Here is an 18,061-nt window from a genome sequence, read left to right on the forward strand (position 1 = left end):
TGGCGGGCGGCTTGGCAATGTGTGTCCTGCTCGCGTAGGACCCACTAGTCCTAGGCAGCGGTGGACTGCTACGCCCATTTCCTCGCATCCCCAATGAGTCCCACCATCTCCCTAGACGTTAGAAAGCGCACCGCCGTTCTTCCTCCTCCTAAACCTATTCCACGCACCCTTCTCCTCCTCGCCGGTCTTGTGTGTCGACACCATCGTAAACGACTTCGAAGCCGTTCTCTTCGGCGCACGCCTACTCGCGAGACGCCTCTCCATCCCCGACTGTTTCCGAATAAGGAACTCCCTAATGGCCTCTCCTTTGAGCACCACAAGCAGACTCAGCCCAATCACCACACTCGCAACCGGCACCGCAATCGCCCAAAACAGCCATTGGGAGCTCCGCATAGCCCTAATATCCGACGTATTCATGCCCAAATACGACGTCGCCCACGAAAGCGGGAGGAAGATGATAGTAACGAGGGTGAAAACAATGAGCGCATTTCCGTTGTTTTCTTGCTGGATTTCCAGCATCTGGACGACGTGGGTGTTTATACTGCGGAGACGTGACACCATGGCGTCGACTTTCCTGCTCGTCTCCACGCACTCGTCTTGCGCGTGCGCGATGAATTGCCATTCGACGTCAAAATGATTGTCGCGTGTCTGGGTCGTGACGCGGAATCTAGATGGACAGAGGATCTCCCAAAACATGTCGAGGCTGACGTCTTGCGCGTAGATGACTGCGTTTATGAGGTCTAATTCTTCACGCAACCGCCAGATGTCGCGTATCACGCGTGTTCGTGGGTGGTTCTTTGCGTCGAGGTACTACATCGTTTTGTCAGCGGTAATACAGGGGAAGTAGGAAAGGGATAGGGCGTACCACTTTGCGAACAAACGAGCTGTAAACTTGGTCGATCCGTTCCTTGCCGTGCAGTGGCCGGGTGAATAGGTTTTGCATGACGGTGAGAATAATGTACTCCGGGCCGACAGCATCATAGCTCACGGTTCCCGTATCGACATTCGTGAATGTCATAAGCATAATATCCAGTTTAGCCTTCTCCATAGACTCTAACGCAACGTGGCCCGCTGCTTCAAGCTCGTTCTTGACGCGCGTCAATCGAAGCAGACCTTCCGTTTCTTTGTCTTTGTCCCCCTGGTTCTTCATGAAATCGTTGCAATAGCGATTGACGATTTCGAACGAACGGGCAGTAAAGAGCACAAGCATGACTACGCATTCGAGAGAACTGACTAGTGAGCTAGGCAACATGTAACGGGTAGTTTGAGGGGCGTGGGTGTTGATGACGCCTTCGCGAATATACTTGGCTCTTGCGAGGACCGTACACATATGGCCTAGAGAGAGGTTGAGATAAGTTGTAAACAATTCGAGGCGTTGGTCGACACGATATTGATGATCACTCCGAACCCAGTTGGCGAGCGTATCCGCAGCTATTTCGGGGTCTTTGCCGGTCCGGCTTGAGAACTTGAAGTGCGCATTCCTTACGTGGCGAACGGCCTCATCGTAGTCTCGGTAGATGTGTCCAACCCGACACTGTCGACATTCTTGCCACGGAAGCGACGGCTTGATATGTTGGGAGGCTAACGGATCATTTGAAATGTCTCGCACCAGCCAGAAGGTGGCCTCGGATTCTTCTCTCTTCTTCTGCTCTTGCTCCAGCCCTTTTTTTGTGATCTGAAACATTCGAGTCAGATACCGCAGCTCGGTCAATTGTAGGAAAGAAGGGCTACACTCACCGACAAAATTGTCTCAAAAGCACCCCAGCATTTTTGCACTGTCGCATGATTCGACGAGGTCGGCACATAGTACGAGAAGAATTCCTCGACGGTCTGCAAGAACTCCGTGATGGCTTTGTTGCACTTCTTCAGTAGGTCCACGTGAATAGAATCCTGAGAATCAACTGCGCCAAAATCGAAACTTGCAGTGGTCGAATGTCCACCCTCAGCATCAATCGGCTCGCCATTTTCTGGAGAGCTTGGCCGCTCGCGGATCCCCGTATCCAGACGTTTGAGGAATGGGTAGGTCTCTTCTAGCGCATCCCTACGTAGCTCAAGTGCTAAGCGGTAGAGTTTTCGGTTACTCTCGGAAGGTTGCTCCCTCAATGTAATATGAATTGACTCCAGGATGCGTTCAATGTGTTCCGATCTCTCCATAGTGCGGCGGGCATCGAAACCCGTATGTGTCGCCCAGCTTAAGAAAGGCGGGATACGGATCTTCAAGTTCACGTTGACTTTCGGCATGCTCGGTCCAGCGGGTCTTCTATGTGGTTGATTTGCAGAGGGTTGGGGATTTTCGCTCCCAGAAGCTCTTTCCCTTGAATTTGATGGACCAATATTGCCATTCTCGATAGGGTTTCGAGTTGAACGGTGTCTTCGGGAGGTCTCTGGCTCTTGTGGGTGGCTGGACTCCTGCAAAGGAACGTACATGGAAGGCAAATATGCCGATGATTTTTTGAAGACTAACACGCCAGGTCGTTGTTCTTCTGAGTCGGCTTGCTCCTCGCGCTGAATGCGACTCTGCCCCTGTGTTGCTCGCATGCTGTCCATGGCACGCTCTAGGTCCCTTCTAACGAAGAGCTCTTGTCGAAGTGGATGTGCCTCTACGCTGTGGTTGATTCGAATGTTTTCCGGTCCACCAGCGTTCGAGAGAATTAGCGAAGTAGGATAACCCACTTCGGTAACCCCACCATTCTTCAAACTCGGTCTATGCCCTTGCGGTCAGCTCGCTGTTCAATAATGGACCCATTGAGGGTTTGGTGGATTACCTCGTAGCCCGTCCGATATCCCCATGGTATAGGACAACAGCACGACAAGTGTTCTCAGGCTTGGCCGAGATGTCGCTCTCATCGCTGTCGGAGTTGCTCGAATCATCGCTTCCGTCGCTGTCCGACAAGATCACACGGCTGCTTGCACCACTTCCGGACTTTTTCGAATCGTTGCTCGCAGTAGCATCGGTCTGGTTAGCGGCATCTCCGTCTAAAGCGGCTGGAGGCCTAAAGGTGTACGTAAACGTGTCTTCGGGCATTCTTCGCATTGGAATGTCGACGTACACCCCTCGGCCTCTCGGTGGATAGTCCTCATCCTCCCTATGACGCTCGCGAGTTCTGTACGGTTCGTACTTTGTATATCGTAGTCGTGGTCGTGATCGTGACCGATGTCGTGGTGGCGGTACGAAGTGAGGTGCATCCCCAAACCGTCTCCTAGGCTCTCGCTGATGCTCCTGTGCTAAGGAAGCCTTCTTTCGGGCAAGCAAAAGATTAACAGTCGTAGTCTCCTCTGTTTGAACCGCGGCGACCCACGACGCACCAGTGAGGACCGAGCCATCTGAGAGCAGAATGTCGATGTCATCAATCGTTGCATATGGATTTTGGATGCATTTGCGGGTGATGGTGCGTTGGAGCTCCTAACGATAATAGTAAGATACGACATTCGAAGATCGGGAAGGCAAGGATCATCAAAACTTACGAAAAAGGTGCGACACTCTTTCATGTCGAACACATGGGTGGATCCAAGCACATCAGTGACTTGTACCGAGCTCGGCCCTTTCCTGACTTCTGCCTTCGGGGAAACCTGCTTTATAGAGTCTCCAAGTAAAGCCTCAAAGGCGATTGGGCCGTAAGTCAAGAGCACTACGAAAGTTTAGCATCAGGTACCATGATGCGTTGAAAGCCATACCGTTTCCTGCTATCACACACCATATGTGTGGCATATAGATGATCTGGCCCTTTGCATTCTCGACATCGGCCATTTTAGGATAGCTTTGCTCCTTATCCCACTGCCTTGCAGCATGAGTACAATCCGACCACTGATACAGACTCATCAGCGGATACTGATGCTGTGTATTCTTCTTCCCATGTCCTTGGATCGGACCAAGCTCAAAACAAGGGAAGCTCAGTGATGTGACTGAAGGAGGAACGTTCCGTTTTCCTGCCCAGTCTGACTTTCGACCATCAGCCCGCAGCATCCATGGACCAGGGTAGTCGTCGCCTTTCCTATGTGCAAGCTCCGTGAGTCGTTTGAACAAACCGCTAGCGACCAGTTTCCAGTCACCAGTCAGTTCGGGCATATTCATAGCGATAGTCTAGGGACTGTTAGCATTATGAAGGGACTCATAGACTTGAAGGGGCACACCTCAAACTCATCGAAGTCCGGAACCTGCCTTTCTACATGACTGCGGCGAGAGTTAGCTGGTAGCATCGAGTTATAGCGTAAGAACATACAGCCACTTTATCGGGTACTCCTTCCCCATGTCGATCTCGAGAAGAGAAGGCGAGCAAGTGAGGTCCAATCTATGCTGCTTCGATGAATCGAACCATCTCCTCGCTGCGGTGATACTTAGCATGTGATGCGGTTGCTTCTGAGACCCGCCCGGCCCCGGTGTCGTAGGCCACGGCCACAACCCTGGGAAATTGGTTTCCGGAGACTCATTGTCCTCGAATCCGTACAGCCTGACGTCCAGAGAAAGAGCATTGCCCCTATAATCTTTTGGTGGAGTATACCGGTGATGTCTCCCTCTTCTGTGTCCTCTGTATTCTCTTGATACAGGAGAAGGAACGCGTGGGGCAGGCAAAACAACAGGGCTTCGACTACGTCTAAACCGATCGTACCGCGGGTCAAAATCCGATAGGGACGATTCAACTTCTCGTTCTATATAGCGCCACTCATCCGAGCCATCATAGTCATATTTCCGCGGCATTGGGTAAAGACACGATCGTCAGCTGAGATGTCACTCACTTTCTCGCGCTAAACTCTTATTGGAAGGTCCAATGCCGTGAAAGCGGAATCTTTGAGTAAAAAAAGACGGGAGTAGCGGCAACGAGCTGTAGCGAAATAGTAGAAGACCATGGTGAGATTAGGAACGCGATTGCCTGTGCGGCTGAGTGAAGGGAGCGGGGCTGTGGAAACCCTCGGCCGAGGACGTTAGCGTGCCAAGATAGCACAGCCATACTCAGAACTCTCAACAAAATTCCACAACCTTCTTTGCAGGTAACAGCTAGATTGCTACCAATGGGGTATGCAAAAAATGGCATCAAAAGCATAGTGCTAATTCTCCTCCAATCCCATTTGCTCAATCTACCCTACCCAAGCACAACAACCTCTTCACGCGCCCCTACCAGCCTCCAAGCATGCTTCCACAGCTTGCCCACTCCCATCCGATATCTCACACCCCTACTTCCCTGCGGCTTACTCACAAGCATGACATTATACAGCGAAAAGCCCATGGCCTCATCCAAGCTCTGCTCGTCGCCGAAAAACTGAGCTTCTGAAAGGACTATGAAATCAAAAGCGCCTTTTCCGCTAGAGGCTGCGGAATCGTGTACTCGCACGCGTCCAATCTCTTGGTTTTGCTGGTCAATAATCTGCCTGTACGAGCTGTGTGATTTGAGCGTCCAGCCAAGATCTGAATTCGAAGGGTTAGACTGCACGGGACGGAGTCTGCGCAGAGTGGGAGGTGAGGCGGAAGCGGCCGTGAAATTATCAACGTCGTCAGCCTCGAGGACCTTTTCCGTGACAGCTAGGGAGAAGGTCGATCCAAGCCGGAACTGGGCGATCTGGGTCTGGAAGATGAGGTATTGTTTACCGGCGGTGACGTCCTTCCCAGTGAGCTTGCGAGAAAATGCAGTTGGAGATGCGGCTTCCCATGTCCAGGGTAGAGTACCGTGAGGTAGCCATGCCGGGGGATCCGTGTTCGCCCATAAGTTGTGTGAATTGTGCGAGTCGAAGGTGTTGAGGATGCCGATTGGGACAACGTCTGGTTGTAGGAGAGGCGATTTCGGCGCAGGAGGGGTCCTCGGTCTACTCGCGGCGTTGCTCATTATCGGAGGAGTAAGGGGGCCAGAAATACTAAGACTAGGCTTCTTTGGAGGAGGAGCAGGTCGTTTTGGTGACGGAGGTGGCATACCAGGACTCTTTGGGATCGAACCCGGACATCCAGATTCCGCCCATTCTGATAGCTTCTGCGTACCTTTGGTATAGAACCGAACTAAGGGACGTATCCGCTCCAGTCCGTTTGGCTCAATTAGTTGCACTAATGCGCCGGAGACGTCAGTGCGAACCTTGTAAGTGGGATCGTATTCCACATCTCCTTCCCAGCCTGCCCAGCTCCACGATGGCATGTAGGGTTCAGTGCAGGTTGGCTTGGTGCAGTGTCTGCGTCGTTTAAGCGGGCCTACTGGTTGCCATAGGAGGGCAACATCTATGAGGGTCTCCGGCAGTCCATAGCGGAAAACTTCGTGGTCTTCCTTCGATCGCCGCGCGAACGTTTTGCTAAGTGTAGGGAGTATTCCGGACAAGGCGCGCAAAACGTCTGACGAGTACGACATCCGTCTATGGGTATAGTCGGCAACCAGCGAAGCGTACTTCTCGAAAGCCGGTGAACGAGTAACCGAGACATTTCCATTTAGCGTCGAATAAGAGAGCGGCGCTGACGCAGGTAGGTCATCCTCGCGTAAGCCAGCCGAAAGTAGTGGCACTGTGCGATCACTCCCAGGGACTGTCTTCGCATCCGAAGCCGTCATATCTTCATAGTGGACAGACTCGCGGCAATGCCACATCATGTATCCGCCGCTGAAAACGAGAAGGCGGTTCGAGAGCATTTTCTCCTGAAGCGTCCATGCCCGTGTCTGCCAGGGCTCGAGATTCGTGCTTCCGCGTAGAGGCATAAGAATCTGCACGTTCGGCCGCACCTCCTCGGCGACGAATTGATCGGCTTTTCGGGGCGTTAAAACACCTTTGAACTCCGAATTCGCGTTTTCGCCATCCGCTGCTACGACGGTGAGGGTAGCATTCTTGTATATCTTGTCCATGTGCCCGAGTTGTATATCCAAGTCGGCTGGAGAGTCTTGCAGAATGCACAAAGCGTCGACCCATAAATATCTCAATCCGGCTTGCCTTGCAACTACCATCGCATCTTGAATTGACCGGGGTAATGTAACATTCTCCGGCCGCAGACCTCCAGTCGAATAATATTTCTTTGCTGTTCGTTGGGTAGTCACTGGGTATTCAAATCGCCCCCAGACATAACTTAGAGCTGCGTATTCGACGGAGGATCCGCCGGTAATGTCTTCTAGACAATAATGCTCGAGGTTGATGACACGAAAGTGGTTTACAGGCGCATTGACCCGGGTTTGGCATCGGGGGTGGTGGTCCTTGCAAACGTCTAGCCATAGGCTAGACATCCGGACATCGATGTGGTGGGACAGGATCTTACCGTAGCGGAGGGGCTGACCCTTGGTAGGGTACTTCGGGGTAGATGCCACACGCAGGTGGAACCTGCTGATTTCCTTGAGTGATGAGCGCGGTTCCCGATTACGAGCGGCGACATGAACAACGAGTAGACCGGACTTGTTGCTCGATTCCGTATGGAGCTTGACGAGTACCCAGCATGGTAGCGGTTTTGTCCGTTTTGCGGTGGAGAGCAGCGCCGCAACAATCGTGGCGTCCGCTACTTCGATAATATTACGGTCCCGTTTGGAGAAGTTACCGACCATCTTTACACCCTTCAAACCAGCCATCCCTCCTACGAGCACGGCTTCAGGCGCGATATCCGGAGTGCGAAGGTTCTTGGGCATGTTGCTCGCTATTCTCGTCCGATCCTTTCCAGAACTAGGTTCGATGGCCTGCTGTATATCTTCGCCATCATCGGTGTCGTCCCGACTATGCCCAAATGGCCACACAGAGCCGCTCTTGAATATCCTCTTCCACAGATGAGCATCCTCAGTCCATTCTTTGAACGATTTCCCTTTTAGTCGATTCTGGATGTGGTCTTGAATATGCTTGCTTTTGAGTGGGTCATTCTCTTCCCTGCACATAGCTTGATAGAGAACGTTGCAAAACAAGCACATGTCTCGCTGCAGAATGATGCGTTCTAGCGGTCGAAGGTATTCGTATGTCGAGACACTCGGTCGTGCGCCGCCTGGTATGCACTCATCGAACCGCATCTTGGCACACTCGCTGCAGAGCTTCTTGGATCCTTGCCCGATCTCACGAAGAGCAGTCTTTGAGAGATCCATGGTGTCGCCTTTGACTTCTATGGCCATCTCGGAGATGTCCTCCCCGACGCCAATAAGTTTGCTCGGTACATTCTTGAACAGTTGTTTGAACACGTTTCCGGTGGACTTCAAACCAGAAAGGTTAATTTGACTGCCATCCACGCTGAGTGACTTTACGGTCTCTGAGGGATCGCTGCCCGCGGAGGCCGAAGAACTCCTCCTGGGGTGTTGACTGGCAGCGAGACCATCGGCCTCTAGAGATCTGGTAGAAGGTTGATCCCACGGCGAAGTATCGTTCTGTGTTGACTGTAGCACCACATGTCTCGGTAGTGGCGACCGAGACCTACCGGAACGTTCGGGGGTCAGAGGTTGCGTATTGGTAGGTCTCGCCGGAATCCTGAAGCGCTCTGGATCCGCCATGGTGTCGAATCTTGAATTATGAGTAGTGACGCTTCGGCCACACTCCGTACTTGTGAAAGGAAAGCATGAACTGGATGCCTGGCCGTTGATATAGATCACGACGTCCGCGCGGCTGGGGGGCGAAAATGCGGGATAAGCGATGCTGACATCGTTTCAGATGGGGGCGATTTCGCACCAAACGACGCGCGACACAGCACAGGAGTGCTTCGCCACTCGAGTGGCTATATTTGACGTGCATAAATTGGTAATCTAGAAAGCTTGCAGCGAGATCAGTGTAGATCGAAAGGCTAAATACCTCACCAATTGTTCCAAACTGCCCTGTAGCACAAGCAACGAGGCATCATCGCGAGCCGCCGACCCCAAGGTCCTGCCGCATTTCTTGGTATTCCTCAGGGCCCGCAAGACAGCAACCAAGGTGTTGTATAAAGAGTGTTGTATCCTGGTCAGAGTGATGAGCTGAAGACTTTAGAACCTTGAACCTGGGGAGAGACGCCACAATGCCAAGCCGCTAAGCCCATCCAGTCACCAACCTCGACAGCAAAGACGACAAGAACCTATTACCCTTCCGCACAACACTCAAACCCAAAGCCTCTCCTTCATGAGATCGACGGCACCGTTTCATCACACACATCTCAATCGCCAATCCAGGCCCAAAGCTCGTCGCCACGACATGATCTCTGCCCTCGCCCATCTGCCTCAGCTTGTCGAGCACGATGAGAACCGTCGGACTAGAAGAATTCCCGTACGAGCGGTAGACCTCGAGAGAGGCACGTATGTGGTCGTCTGTAAGATGCAGAGTCCGTTGTGCGCCCTGCAAGATTGCGGCGCCGCCTGGATGGATCGCCCAGTCGAACTTCGAAGGTGGAGCATGCATCCAGGAACGATGCTTGTATGTCATGCCAAGGGTGTGACGGAGCTGGTCGAACATGGGACGTATAGCGCCAATCGCCGTCTTCGGGACGTCTTTGGTGATGTTCGCTATCATACCTGACATTACAGATCAGCGAATCCACAATGCATGCGCTCAACAAGAAGTAAAAGTTTCCGAAAACATACCATTTGGCTCCGTCAAATAAGACATACACTCCACCGTCCCCGACACAACCATACTCCCCCACTCCAGCAGCTCGAACACCGGCGGCCTCCCCATCTCCCCAACCGCAAGCCCATTGCAAACCACCACCGCCGCAGCAGCATCCGAGAACAGCGCGGGAGCAATATGCAGCCGCTCGCTATCCCGGCAAGCCAGCTCCACCTCACACCTTAGAAACAGACTGCAGAGCTCGCACGCAAAGACCAGGATCCTCGCCGGCCGTCCCCGATGCGTTGCCGCTGCCGCAAGATCCGCAGCTGCACGGAGCGCCGAAAGACCGCCCGCACAGCCCACACCGTGGAGAAGAGTCCGCGCTACACCTGAATGTAGGCGCAGGCTTTGGCAGACTAGGAGGTCGTAGCCAGGGTTTCCGGTATCCGTGCATGTCACTGCAACAACGTGCGTTATATCTTCCCTGGATACGCCTGCTTCGAACATTGCTTTTCTGCACGCGGACGCAGTGAGGTCTACGCCGACAGTTCGAAAGAGTCGCGAGAGCTCATCGATGGGTGGGGGTATGGAACTTTCTTTGTCCCACGTGGTGTAGTCGAAGATTGTTGGGCGGGAGGAGATTCCCGTTTTGCGGTTGAAGTCGATCAGTTTCTGGATGCTGTTGTGTTTGGTTCGCTGTCAGATGGGAAAGGGCTCAAAAGGAGGAATCAAGGTAGTGACTGTGTGGGCTATGGCTTACCCCGCCGAGGTTACGTCATCTGGACGCAGTCTCCTGAGAACATCTTCGAATTGGTCTTGTTTGAATGAATACGGCGGGTATTCGTGGGCCAGGCCTGTGATGTATAGCGAGTCGGCCTTCGTGCTACTGCCCATTTCCGCGACGTACAACGGTGCTTGTAACGTACAATGGTGCTACAGGGAACACAAGACGAAGAACAAGAAGAGCGAAGATGGGATCCGAAGTCGAATGGAGCAGCATTTTCATAAGGTGCAACATTGGGTGCTTTCAGCTATCACACTTCGAGGCACAGTTGAAGCCACCACTTTCATGTAAGTGCCCCAGGGACGGCGCTATCCCTGATGTATGATTAGATAAGTCGATGAAGGAGCATGAATGGCGCAGGAGGATTCAGTGTTACGCGACTTCAAGTGGTCTATGAGTCGAAGAGAGGTGTGATGAGCAGCAGAATGATCCCATCTCCGGCGGCGTAATATGGGGTCTTCAGCTCCAAGGAGGACCAGAGCGGATGGATAAGTGGAAGAAGCAGTGTGACGAGACGCAGGAGGATCTATCACGCGGCGTAGGATACGGTATTCGACTCCGTGAAGGACCAGTGTGGATGGGTGCCTTGACAGCGCCCAGCACATCCCTCCAAACGGAGATGCCGGGCTGGCGAGAGGATGGGTCGAGAACCCTCAAGACTTCCCACCCCCTCCCCCCGAATCTCGATGGTCGCAGAAAGAAGCCAGGTATGCTATCACGGACTGTCCCAGCGGTTTCAAACCTATCATACACTTCCATCCAAACAAGATATGTGCGAAAAAGGAGGCTATGAATCCATCTCCCCTTCACGAAAGTAGTGGTGTACAGCGCAATGCTTTTCTTATCCATACAATCTCGCTGGAGCCAACCACGAACTCTATGGAGCAGCCTCGACTGCCATATTTCCAGGCAGTGAGTGGAAACGCCTCCCCGTGGTTCTGTGATACCCTGTTCTCTTCTCTTCATTTTAGCGTCTTTTAAGTCCTTTTGTGTGTAGGCAGAAGTTTCTGCTTTGCTGTTAGTCAACATGACCTCTACAGGTAGGTGACTCAAAACGAGAAAATCAGTCGTACGAAACCCCCTTCCAGCCCCTATCACCTCTCAAATCCGTACTCCGATACCTCACAACCCACCTATCAATAAACGCACTCGAATATGTCTCACCCAGGGGTCTGGAAACGGGGAGGCCGCCCCTCGGGTACACGCTCCGGCCCGTCGACTGGCATACATACCCGCTCTAAAGCGTCAACTGATGCCACGCCGTCGCTTAGGACAACCCTTGTAGAGGCGTGCGATGAGATCCCCTTCCGCCCCTTCTTACCCACCACTACGCCTCGCACGTTGCCTTTCCAGGGTTGTTTGAGCGGCAGCCTATTGCTGTGCCACAGACTCCACGCAAAGCCCTCCGGAAAGATAATAACTTAATATAATAGATGCCCTAGATATTAAGACATCCGCTGTGCTCCTACGATGATACAGAAGCCCACCTAGATCCATAGGGGTCGAGTGAATAGTCAATCACGTGATGGCTACAGTTGGCCGTTGCATCGAGGTTAACATATAAGGGAGGATGAGTGACGCGAAGATATGCAGCCCTATGGCTTTCCTCGGTAGCACACGTGGAGAGCGCAGTATCCGACACAGTGTCTTATCAGCGGCTAGCGAGTACGTTCTTCAAAGCCAGGGTGTAGGGCGCCTAGTAGCCGAGGCAGCCTATCAAGCCGCAGTCACGGTGCATTGGGGTACAGATGTCGCTGGCTGCTTGCGGCTACTTGCATGCTTGTGGCTGAGTCGTGAAGGGTAGCTTGGGTGCCTACTGCAAGTCCAAGTCCGAAATACCGAACTCAAGGAGGCGGCACAGGATCGAGCGGCGTCCGCTGTAGAGACCTATTGTTTGGTTGGTGCTAGTTGGATGGGTGGGAAAGCGGGTCAAGGGTCACGCAGTGGCTCATTGCGTGAAGGGATACGAATAATACACTAGCTATTCATGAATCCGAAGTGCTTCAGGGTACACTAGGACCTGTCCCATACGAGGACAGCGTTCACAGCGCATAGCCCACTCCTCCGTCCTATTTGCTCAGATACATGCTTGGATCGGTGATGCCCTTCCCTTTTCTATGGGTCGGCATCTTGTATGGCGATCCCTGAAATGGAAGAAGAATATCCGGGCCTGGGTCAAGCGTCTCCACACTCTTCGCGCCATCGTCGTAATCCTCGCGTTCTGTTATAGCGGTGTCCGATTCAGATTCCTGTGCCGGGAATATTTCCTGTGGCGCGACTCCGTCATAGATGGAGGCCGGGCTCGCGCAGAAGGCGCATATTCGGGTATTGATGTTTCAGCATAGTGAGGAGGAAAATAGTAAAGTCGGCGTCGTGGGCCGCTAATTCGTTGTAGAACGGCCGGGAGTAGTCCACTGGCTTGGATCCATCACCAGGGTCGACTGCGCCGATGTAGTGCTGCAGGAAGTCGGCGGGGTTGTCTTGAGCTCCGCGCTGAGGGTCCGTAAGTACTACGCAAGTCATGAAAGGTTGTGGGACAGCATACCAAAGCGTCAGCGAGTAAACCGGCGCGGTAATACTGCAAACCCCATTTTCCGGTCTCGTCGGCGCGCTGTGCAGCTTGTTTACCGTGCTTGGAAGTCATGAATGGCATGAGCTCGGAGTTGAAAAAGCCCCAATCCGGTGCTCGTGAGCCGGAAGCCGTAGGGTCGAGAAGAGGTGCCAGCGACTGAGACGCGGGACAGACAGAATCGTGGCGTTCAGACTTGACGGGTGGGCCAAAGGACTTTGGCGAAACAGTCCTGGTAGGCGGGCCGTTGGCGTCATGGGGAGACTCGTCATGGTCTGTGCCCAGTGCGGATGAGTCCATCCTCTTCTGCTTGCAGTCAGAGGACTTGTTGAGGCCAGTGTGTGCAAGACCGCCGCAATAACCCTGCGTTCTGGGGCAGCCAGAGCACCTGTATTTCTCGCCTACGAGCGCAACGTTGCTTCCCCACTCCCCATGGTTCCATCCTTCCTCATTCGCTATCGGCCTGTTCTTTCTCCATCTTGTTCATGAGGCTCTTGCTGTTCTTGCATTAATTCGTCTTCGTCTCTTCAATACAACCCGTCATCCAGACCTTTAGTCTCACTCAGGCGATAAACTTGAGATTGAAATCCAACCTAGCATTCTCCATGCATCTTCCCGCCGAATACTGGAACCCATAGCATTCCAGCTAGTGAAATATCATCTACTTATTGCGGGTAACCCTAATTTCCACATCTTCGATATCTGGGCACGAGCGCGCTTTTATCCGGCACAGGCTGTCGAGCTCCTCGTCGCTCTGGATGACTTCACAGTCGAAAAGATGCAGCGTCCAGAGACTCTCGGGTAATCCGTTGTAATCCAGCAGGTCGTACTCAATCCGGAGAACCTTAAGGGACGCAAAATTGCAAAAGGACGGCCAGGAGGTAGGCAGGCTGAGGTCGTCTTCTGTAGTGGGGCAGAGATCGTCTATCTCTAGTTCCTGAAGGGTGTCTTTGTGCTCGGATAGTGCTGAATGCCAGACCAGGGTGTCGAGTTTCTGCGCTTCTTCGTCGGCTTCAGTCCAATTGGTGTATTTGAAACGAGTCAATTGGCGGAAGGCCCTGATCAGCCGGTGCATCGAGGCATTCGTAGTCACGCAATTTTCCATCGACACCTCCTCTACACTCAGCGACTTCTCCTCAAATGTCGACAGATGAACAGCGCTCTCGATGTCGTAGACCGCCGCTGTCTTCACGCTGAACTTCTTCAGCTCCGGTAGTCGCAGGAGTGGTGCTAGGTCCGACACACGGAGCCAAGGAAGATCTTCCAATTCTTCGCATACAAGCTGCAATTCTTCCAATTTCTGGAAGTTATCCATCAGGTCGACGAGGCGGCAGAAGTCCGGAGCGTCATCGACTTGGCCTTCAATTTTGAGGACGCGTAGGTTGGGCAGGAGGGAGAGAATGCCCATGACGTGTTCGCCCACATGCAGCATGACTCCATTGTCCCGCACCTCTCGACTCTGAAAGTAAGCGGGCGCCGCCTCTTGTAATTCCTGCAGTCCAGATCCTGACGGAAGCTCAAGAGAGTCGCTATTCGAGGCATAGTGCGTCGACATATCGAATATCCGGACAGACTTCCTCAAGTCGCCCCTTATCGCAATTGTCCTGGCAAATCTTGCAAATCTCTTCACCAGATTCTCCTCCCTTCTACTTTGCTGGGACAGGAAAACGCTGAAGAGGATAGGCTGAGCGACGTCCCGTAACCTACGGCAGGTGAGGCAGAGGGCTCTGAGGGCTTCTTCCTCGACGCAGGTATAATAAGCTGGCGGGACGGAATCGTCTAGTTGTTTGTACAACAATTTGGCGGTAATCTCGTGGAGGGCCTCTATGGGTAGTGCGAGGAGCGGTGACATTGCTGAAGAGGTGTATAGGTGGCCAAACTGTGGCTGCCACTGTCAACGATTTTTTCGACGGTATTCGGGTTCGCAACTCATAACGGAATTGCTGAAGAGGGGGATGTGAGAATACGGAGCAGGAAGGCGAGGGAGGATCCAACAAGTTATATAGGTATGTTTGGGTATAATTAGCACGCCCAGCCTACGGCACAGTCGAGCGGCAGAGTTGAACTAAAAATAAGGCAGACCAACCGATATACCGTTCGCCATCATATACCAACGCGGATTAACCTTCCCCAAGATATACAGCTCAGGCTAAAGGCGACAATCCCTCCGCATTCAGTCCTGGCCGCTTCCTCTGACTCTTCAACTCCTGAGCGCTTGTGTCGATTCTAGAGAAGGCGGCTGGTTTATTCTATGCGTCGCTCGTTTCGGCGGCTACTTTGGGCGCGAGGGCGTTAGAAACAATGGTGATCTAGGCGTGTTGTTAACAATTTCAAGCGTGAGGTCCTCATCGTATTGGAAGCAAACAGTGACACCGGCCAACTCTGTAGTCCACCTCTGCCCCGGTCGCGCCCATCCGAGGCGTAGATGAAGATGCCGAAGAGTAACAAGCTGGAGGTGAGGCAGCAGGCACTCTTTCATGAGGTCTTCTTCGTCACCGTGAACTGGATATACGAATCTCGAGCTGGAGGCAAAACTCCGTCGTCCCATCCACACCCAAATGCCTCATCGGCCACCTACTGCTTCCTCTCCGTCCTAGGCCGTGGCCAGCCGGTGCCCGGAGATCGCCGAGCAGAGACAGCGAGCTCCTTCCTCAAGTTGGATCACACGATAGCGCGCTCTGGTCCCAGCGGCTCGGTCTACCTTCACCTACGCGGTCCATGCTCAGGTATGACTCCCACTATCAGCTCAAGTACGGTACGCTAGCCGTCTCGGAGGCAAATGACGACCGCATCTGGGCATGTGCCGCGCAATTTCGCCCTGACGGACGTCGACAGGTACTCAACAAGTGGGTCGATCGCCAGGCAGCACGGGCCTTCAGCATCCCGTGAGCAGCCATACCTGCGAGCTCCGTCCTCCAGCTTCGAGCTCGGCGTCGCAATCCGCCAATCACTGCCCGGGATCGCGCCTTCCGCGGAGGTGCGATCACGTGACGCGTCTTTCACCTGCCTTCACTCTCGAACCTGAAACGCAAAACCAGGCCGTAATTTGCTCAGCCGCGCTCACATGCCAGCTAATCTGCCACTAACCCCTGCTCGTTCCTCTCTCACCTCGTACGACGCCGCTGCCGGACCCACTTGAGTCATCAGGTCTCTCTCACTTGCTCTCACCATGCCCTCACTCTCACCTATGGCCTCATCTACGCTAGTAAGCGAGCCTTGGCTGAGGGCCCGTGCTGCTGGCGCCCCCAGGGTATATAAACCTGCCGCCGCCCCCCAACCTGAACTTTTTTTTCCTTCATGACCTGCGGGTGTCTGTTTGATCCACCAATAACACCCACAGGTAGCTAATGACAGCAGGGTTTCTTTCTTTCCTTTCTGTCCTTGCTCTTCTTGTCTTTTGTTTGCTGCGTTCTTGTTTTTGTCCTGCGTTCTGTTTTGCTTTTTGTCCTTTTTGTCTGTATGTACGTACGTATGTATGCATGTTCGCTCGCGTTTGCTTTTACCTGTACTTTCTTTCCTTTGTATCTTCTCTCTTCTCTTCTTCTCCTCTCTTCTCTTTTCTTTTCTTCTCTTCTGTACTCTCTTTCCTTTGTTTCTTCTTTCCTCTTCCTGTACTCTCTTTCCTATCTGTCTCCTCCTGTACCTTCTTTCCTTTGTATCTTCTCTTCTCTTGTCTTTCCTGTCTTCTTCTGTACTCTCTTTCCTTTGTATCTTCTTTTCTCCTGTACTCTCTTTCCTACTTGTCTCCTCCTGTACCTTCTTTCCTTTGTATCATCTCTTTCCTACTTCTTTCCTTTCCTTCTTTCCTTTCCTTCTTTCCTTTCCTTCTTTTCTTTCCTTTCCTTCTTTTCTTTCCTTTCCTTCTTTTCTTTCCTGTCATTTCTTTCTTTTGTCTGTTTCTTGTTTTATAATGTTTTACTGAAGGGAGGTTCCAGCGAAAGCTAGAGTGAGAGCTGGAGGGAACCACCGTGTCACGCGAGCGAGGGGCGTGCATCGAAGTTCAGTATTTCATTTTATCCTTTTTCCTTCTTGTGCACTTTCATTGACTCAGTCGGCGCTGCTGATGAGTCGAGGAAGGAGCTGTTCAAGAGGCTGTTGGTGAGGTGATGTGAGGTGAGGTGAAGGCAGGTTGGGTCTTGGGCGCGTTCAGGACGCGTCTGGTTCGCGCGGGTGAGAAGTGGCGGCGCGACTGCGCGTCCTCAGCGAATACATACATCCTTCTATTCACCTTCATGCCACTCTTGTCCACTCTCATGCTCTCGGTGCCCATGATGCCGCTGAGGTCAGTGAGGAGCGCGACTTGCTCAGTGAGAGCTGTGACGTCACGCAAACTTTGACACACGCGAAAAGGGAAAGAGCGAGCTGGGTCAAAGCAGGAGCAGAAAACATTCGAAGCAATCACGAAGAGATGCTCTACCTACGCGCCAGCGAAAGCTCTTCAATACCGCCGACGAGAAGCCTACGAATGTCGTCCCGCCCGAAATAAAGCAAGAGCGCCGTCGCCGCCGTCGAGCACCAGGTTGCCTCCTCTTGACCGACACTCGCCCATGTGCTATACCTAGGTATTCCCAGCATCGTCGAACACCGTCGGTTTCAAGGCCAAGGTTAGGTACGCAGAGGCGTTCTCTAGGCGGCGTGGTACTCGGCCTGCATTGGTGCAGTCTCGCGTTGACCGGTTCTGGCGCGGTGCCACGCACCCGACCTTCGTTCCCGATTGCTAACGAGCGCAAGCATGCCATAGTCGCGCATTCTTCGAAGTTTCCACCGACGCTATCCGAGATTCGCGCCATGTTCTGTCCCGCCGCTGTCGAGCGTACCTCCAGTTCACACCGCGCCGACCCGGCCATCCCCAGCAAGACACAGAAAAGTGAACGAAGTCCCCGATTATGGCACTCCTTATAGTGCGTCACAATCTCTTCTCCTCCTTTTCTTGAGGATACAACAGCATACATCCGCCAAAGCCAGGTACCCTTGCCGAAGCCGACAGCATTGCGTTTACCAAACCCGATCAGACGAGTTCCACGATGACCCTATCTCCAACCATACCCTCCGCCGATCCAGAGAAGAAACACAGCCCAATGAATCGACAATTCGCGAAGAATCCGTCCGAAGCCTGCTTCGGAACGCACTTTCCCAAGGGCCGAGTTACGAATCCAAGATACGTGTTGTAAAACATCAGCGGGTAACCGCGATCTGGCAGGCACATGCCAGGGTAGTACAAGACCAAGTCTCCAGATTGGGTCTCCTTCGGGCCTATCGCAGACGCCTGCCAA

At 53.0% G+C, this 18,061-nt stretch overlaps 6 protein-coding genes across 6 annotated transcripts; all 6 read right to left on the reverse strand.

Moving 5' to 3' along the window:
• Positions 1-5: 5 nt before the first annotated feature.
• BU26DRAFT_349260 (uncharacterized protein) lies at positions 6-4,869 on the reverse strand. The gene is made up of 8 exons (XM_033822431.1): positions 4,221-4,869; positions 4,132-4,171; positions 3,676-4,081; positions 3,466-3,629; positions 2,766-3,403; positions 1,738-2,704; positions 866-1,675; positions 6-810 (listed from the first exon to the last, which is right to left on the reverse strand). The coding sequence occupies exons 1-8, from the start codon at positions 4,694-4,696 to the stop codon at positions 112-114; spliced, it is 4,200 nt and encodes a 1,399-aa protein (XP_033682541.1). The 5' UTR covers positions 4,697-4,869; the 3' UTR covers positions 6-111.
• Positions 4,870-5,001: 132 nt separating this feature from the next.
• BU26DRAFT_520663 (HET-domain-containing protein) lies at positions 5,002-8,844 on the reverse strand. Its single transcript, XM_033829337.1, has one exon. It carries the CDS (start codon positions 8,409-8,411, stop codon positions 5,079-5,081), a length of 3,333 nt encoding a protein of 1,110 aa, XP_033682542.1. The 5' UTR covers positions 8,412-8,844; the 3' UTR covers positions 5,002-5,078.
• Positions 8,752-10,329, reverse strand: BU26DRAFT_532110 (thiolase-like protein; the record flags this gene model as incomplete). The annotated part of the gene is made up of 4 exons (XM_033831077.1): positions 8,752-8,890; positions 9,026-9,398; positions 9,468-10,114; positions 10,196-10,329. The coding sequence occupies 4 exons, from the start codon at positions 10,327-10,329 to the stop codon at positions 8,752-8,754; spliced, it is 1,293 nt and encodes a 430-aa protein (XP_033682543.1).
• A 1,935-nt stretch (positions 10,330-12,264) lies between these two features.
• Positions 12,265-13,088, reverse strand: BU26DRAFT_606443 (uncharacterized protein; the record flags this gene model as incomplete). The annotated part of the gene is made up of 2 exons (XM_033835667.1): positions 12,265-12,712; positions 12,765-13,088. The coding sequence occupies 2 exons, from the start codon at positions 13,086-13,088 to the stop codon at positions 12,503-12,505; spliced, it is 534 nt and encodes a 177-aa protein (XP_033682544.1). The 3' UTR covers positions 12,265-12,502.
• Positions 13,089-13,268: 180 nt separating this feature from the next.
• On the reverse strand, positions 13,269-14,743 carry BU26DRAFT_349340 (uncharacterized protein). The gene has a single exon (XM_033822432.1). It carries the CDS (start codon positions 14,638-14,640, stop codon positions 13,450-13,452), a length of 1,191 nt encoding a protein of 396 aa, XP_033682545.1. The 5' UTR covers positions 14,641-14,743; the 3' UTR covers positions 13,269-13,449.
• A 2,129-nt stretch (positions 14,744-16,872) lies between these two features.
• On the reverse strand, positions 16,873-17,635 carry BU26DRAFT_506762 (uncharacterized protein; the record flags this gene model as incomplete). The annotated part of the gene is made up of 2 exons (XM_033826949.1): positions 16,873-17,102; positions 17,206-17,635. 2 exons carry the CDS (start codon positions 17,633-17,635, stop codon positions 16,873-16,875), a joined length of 660 nt encoding a protein of 219 aa, XP_033682546.1.
• Between the last annotated feature and the right edge of the window lie 426 nt (positions 17,636-18,061).

The sequence above is a fragment of the Trematosphaeria pertusa genome (assembly GCF_010094035.1).
Source record: "Trematosphaeria pertusa strain CBS 122368 unplaced genomic scaffold BU26scaffold_9, whole genome shotgun sequence".
In the NCBI taxonomy this organism is placed as follows: domain Eukaryota; kingdom Fungi; phylum Ascomycota; class Dothideomycetes; order Pleosporales; family Trematosphaeriaceae; genus Trematosphaeria; species Trematosphaeria pertusa.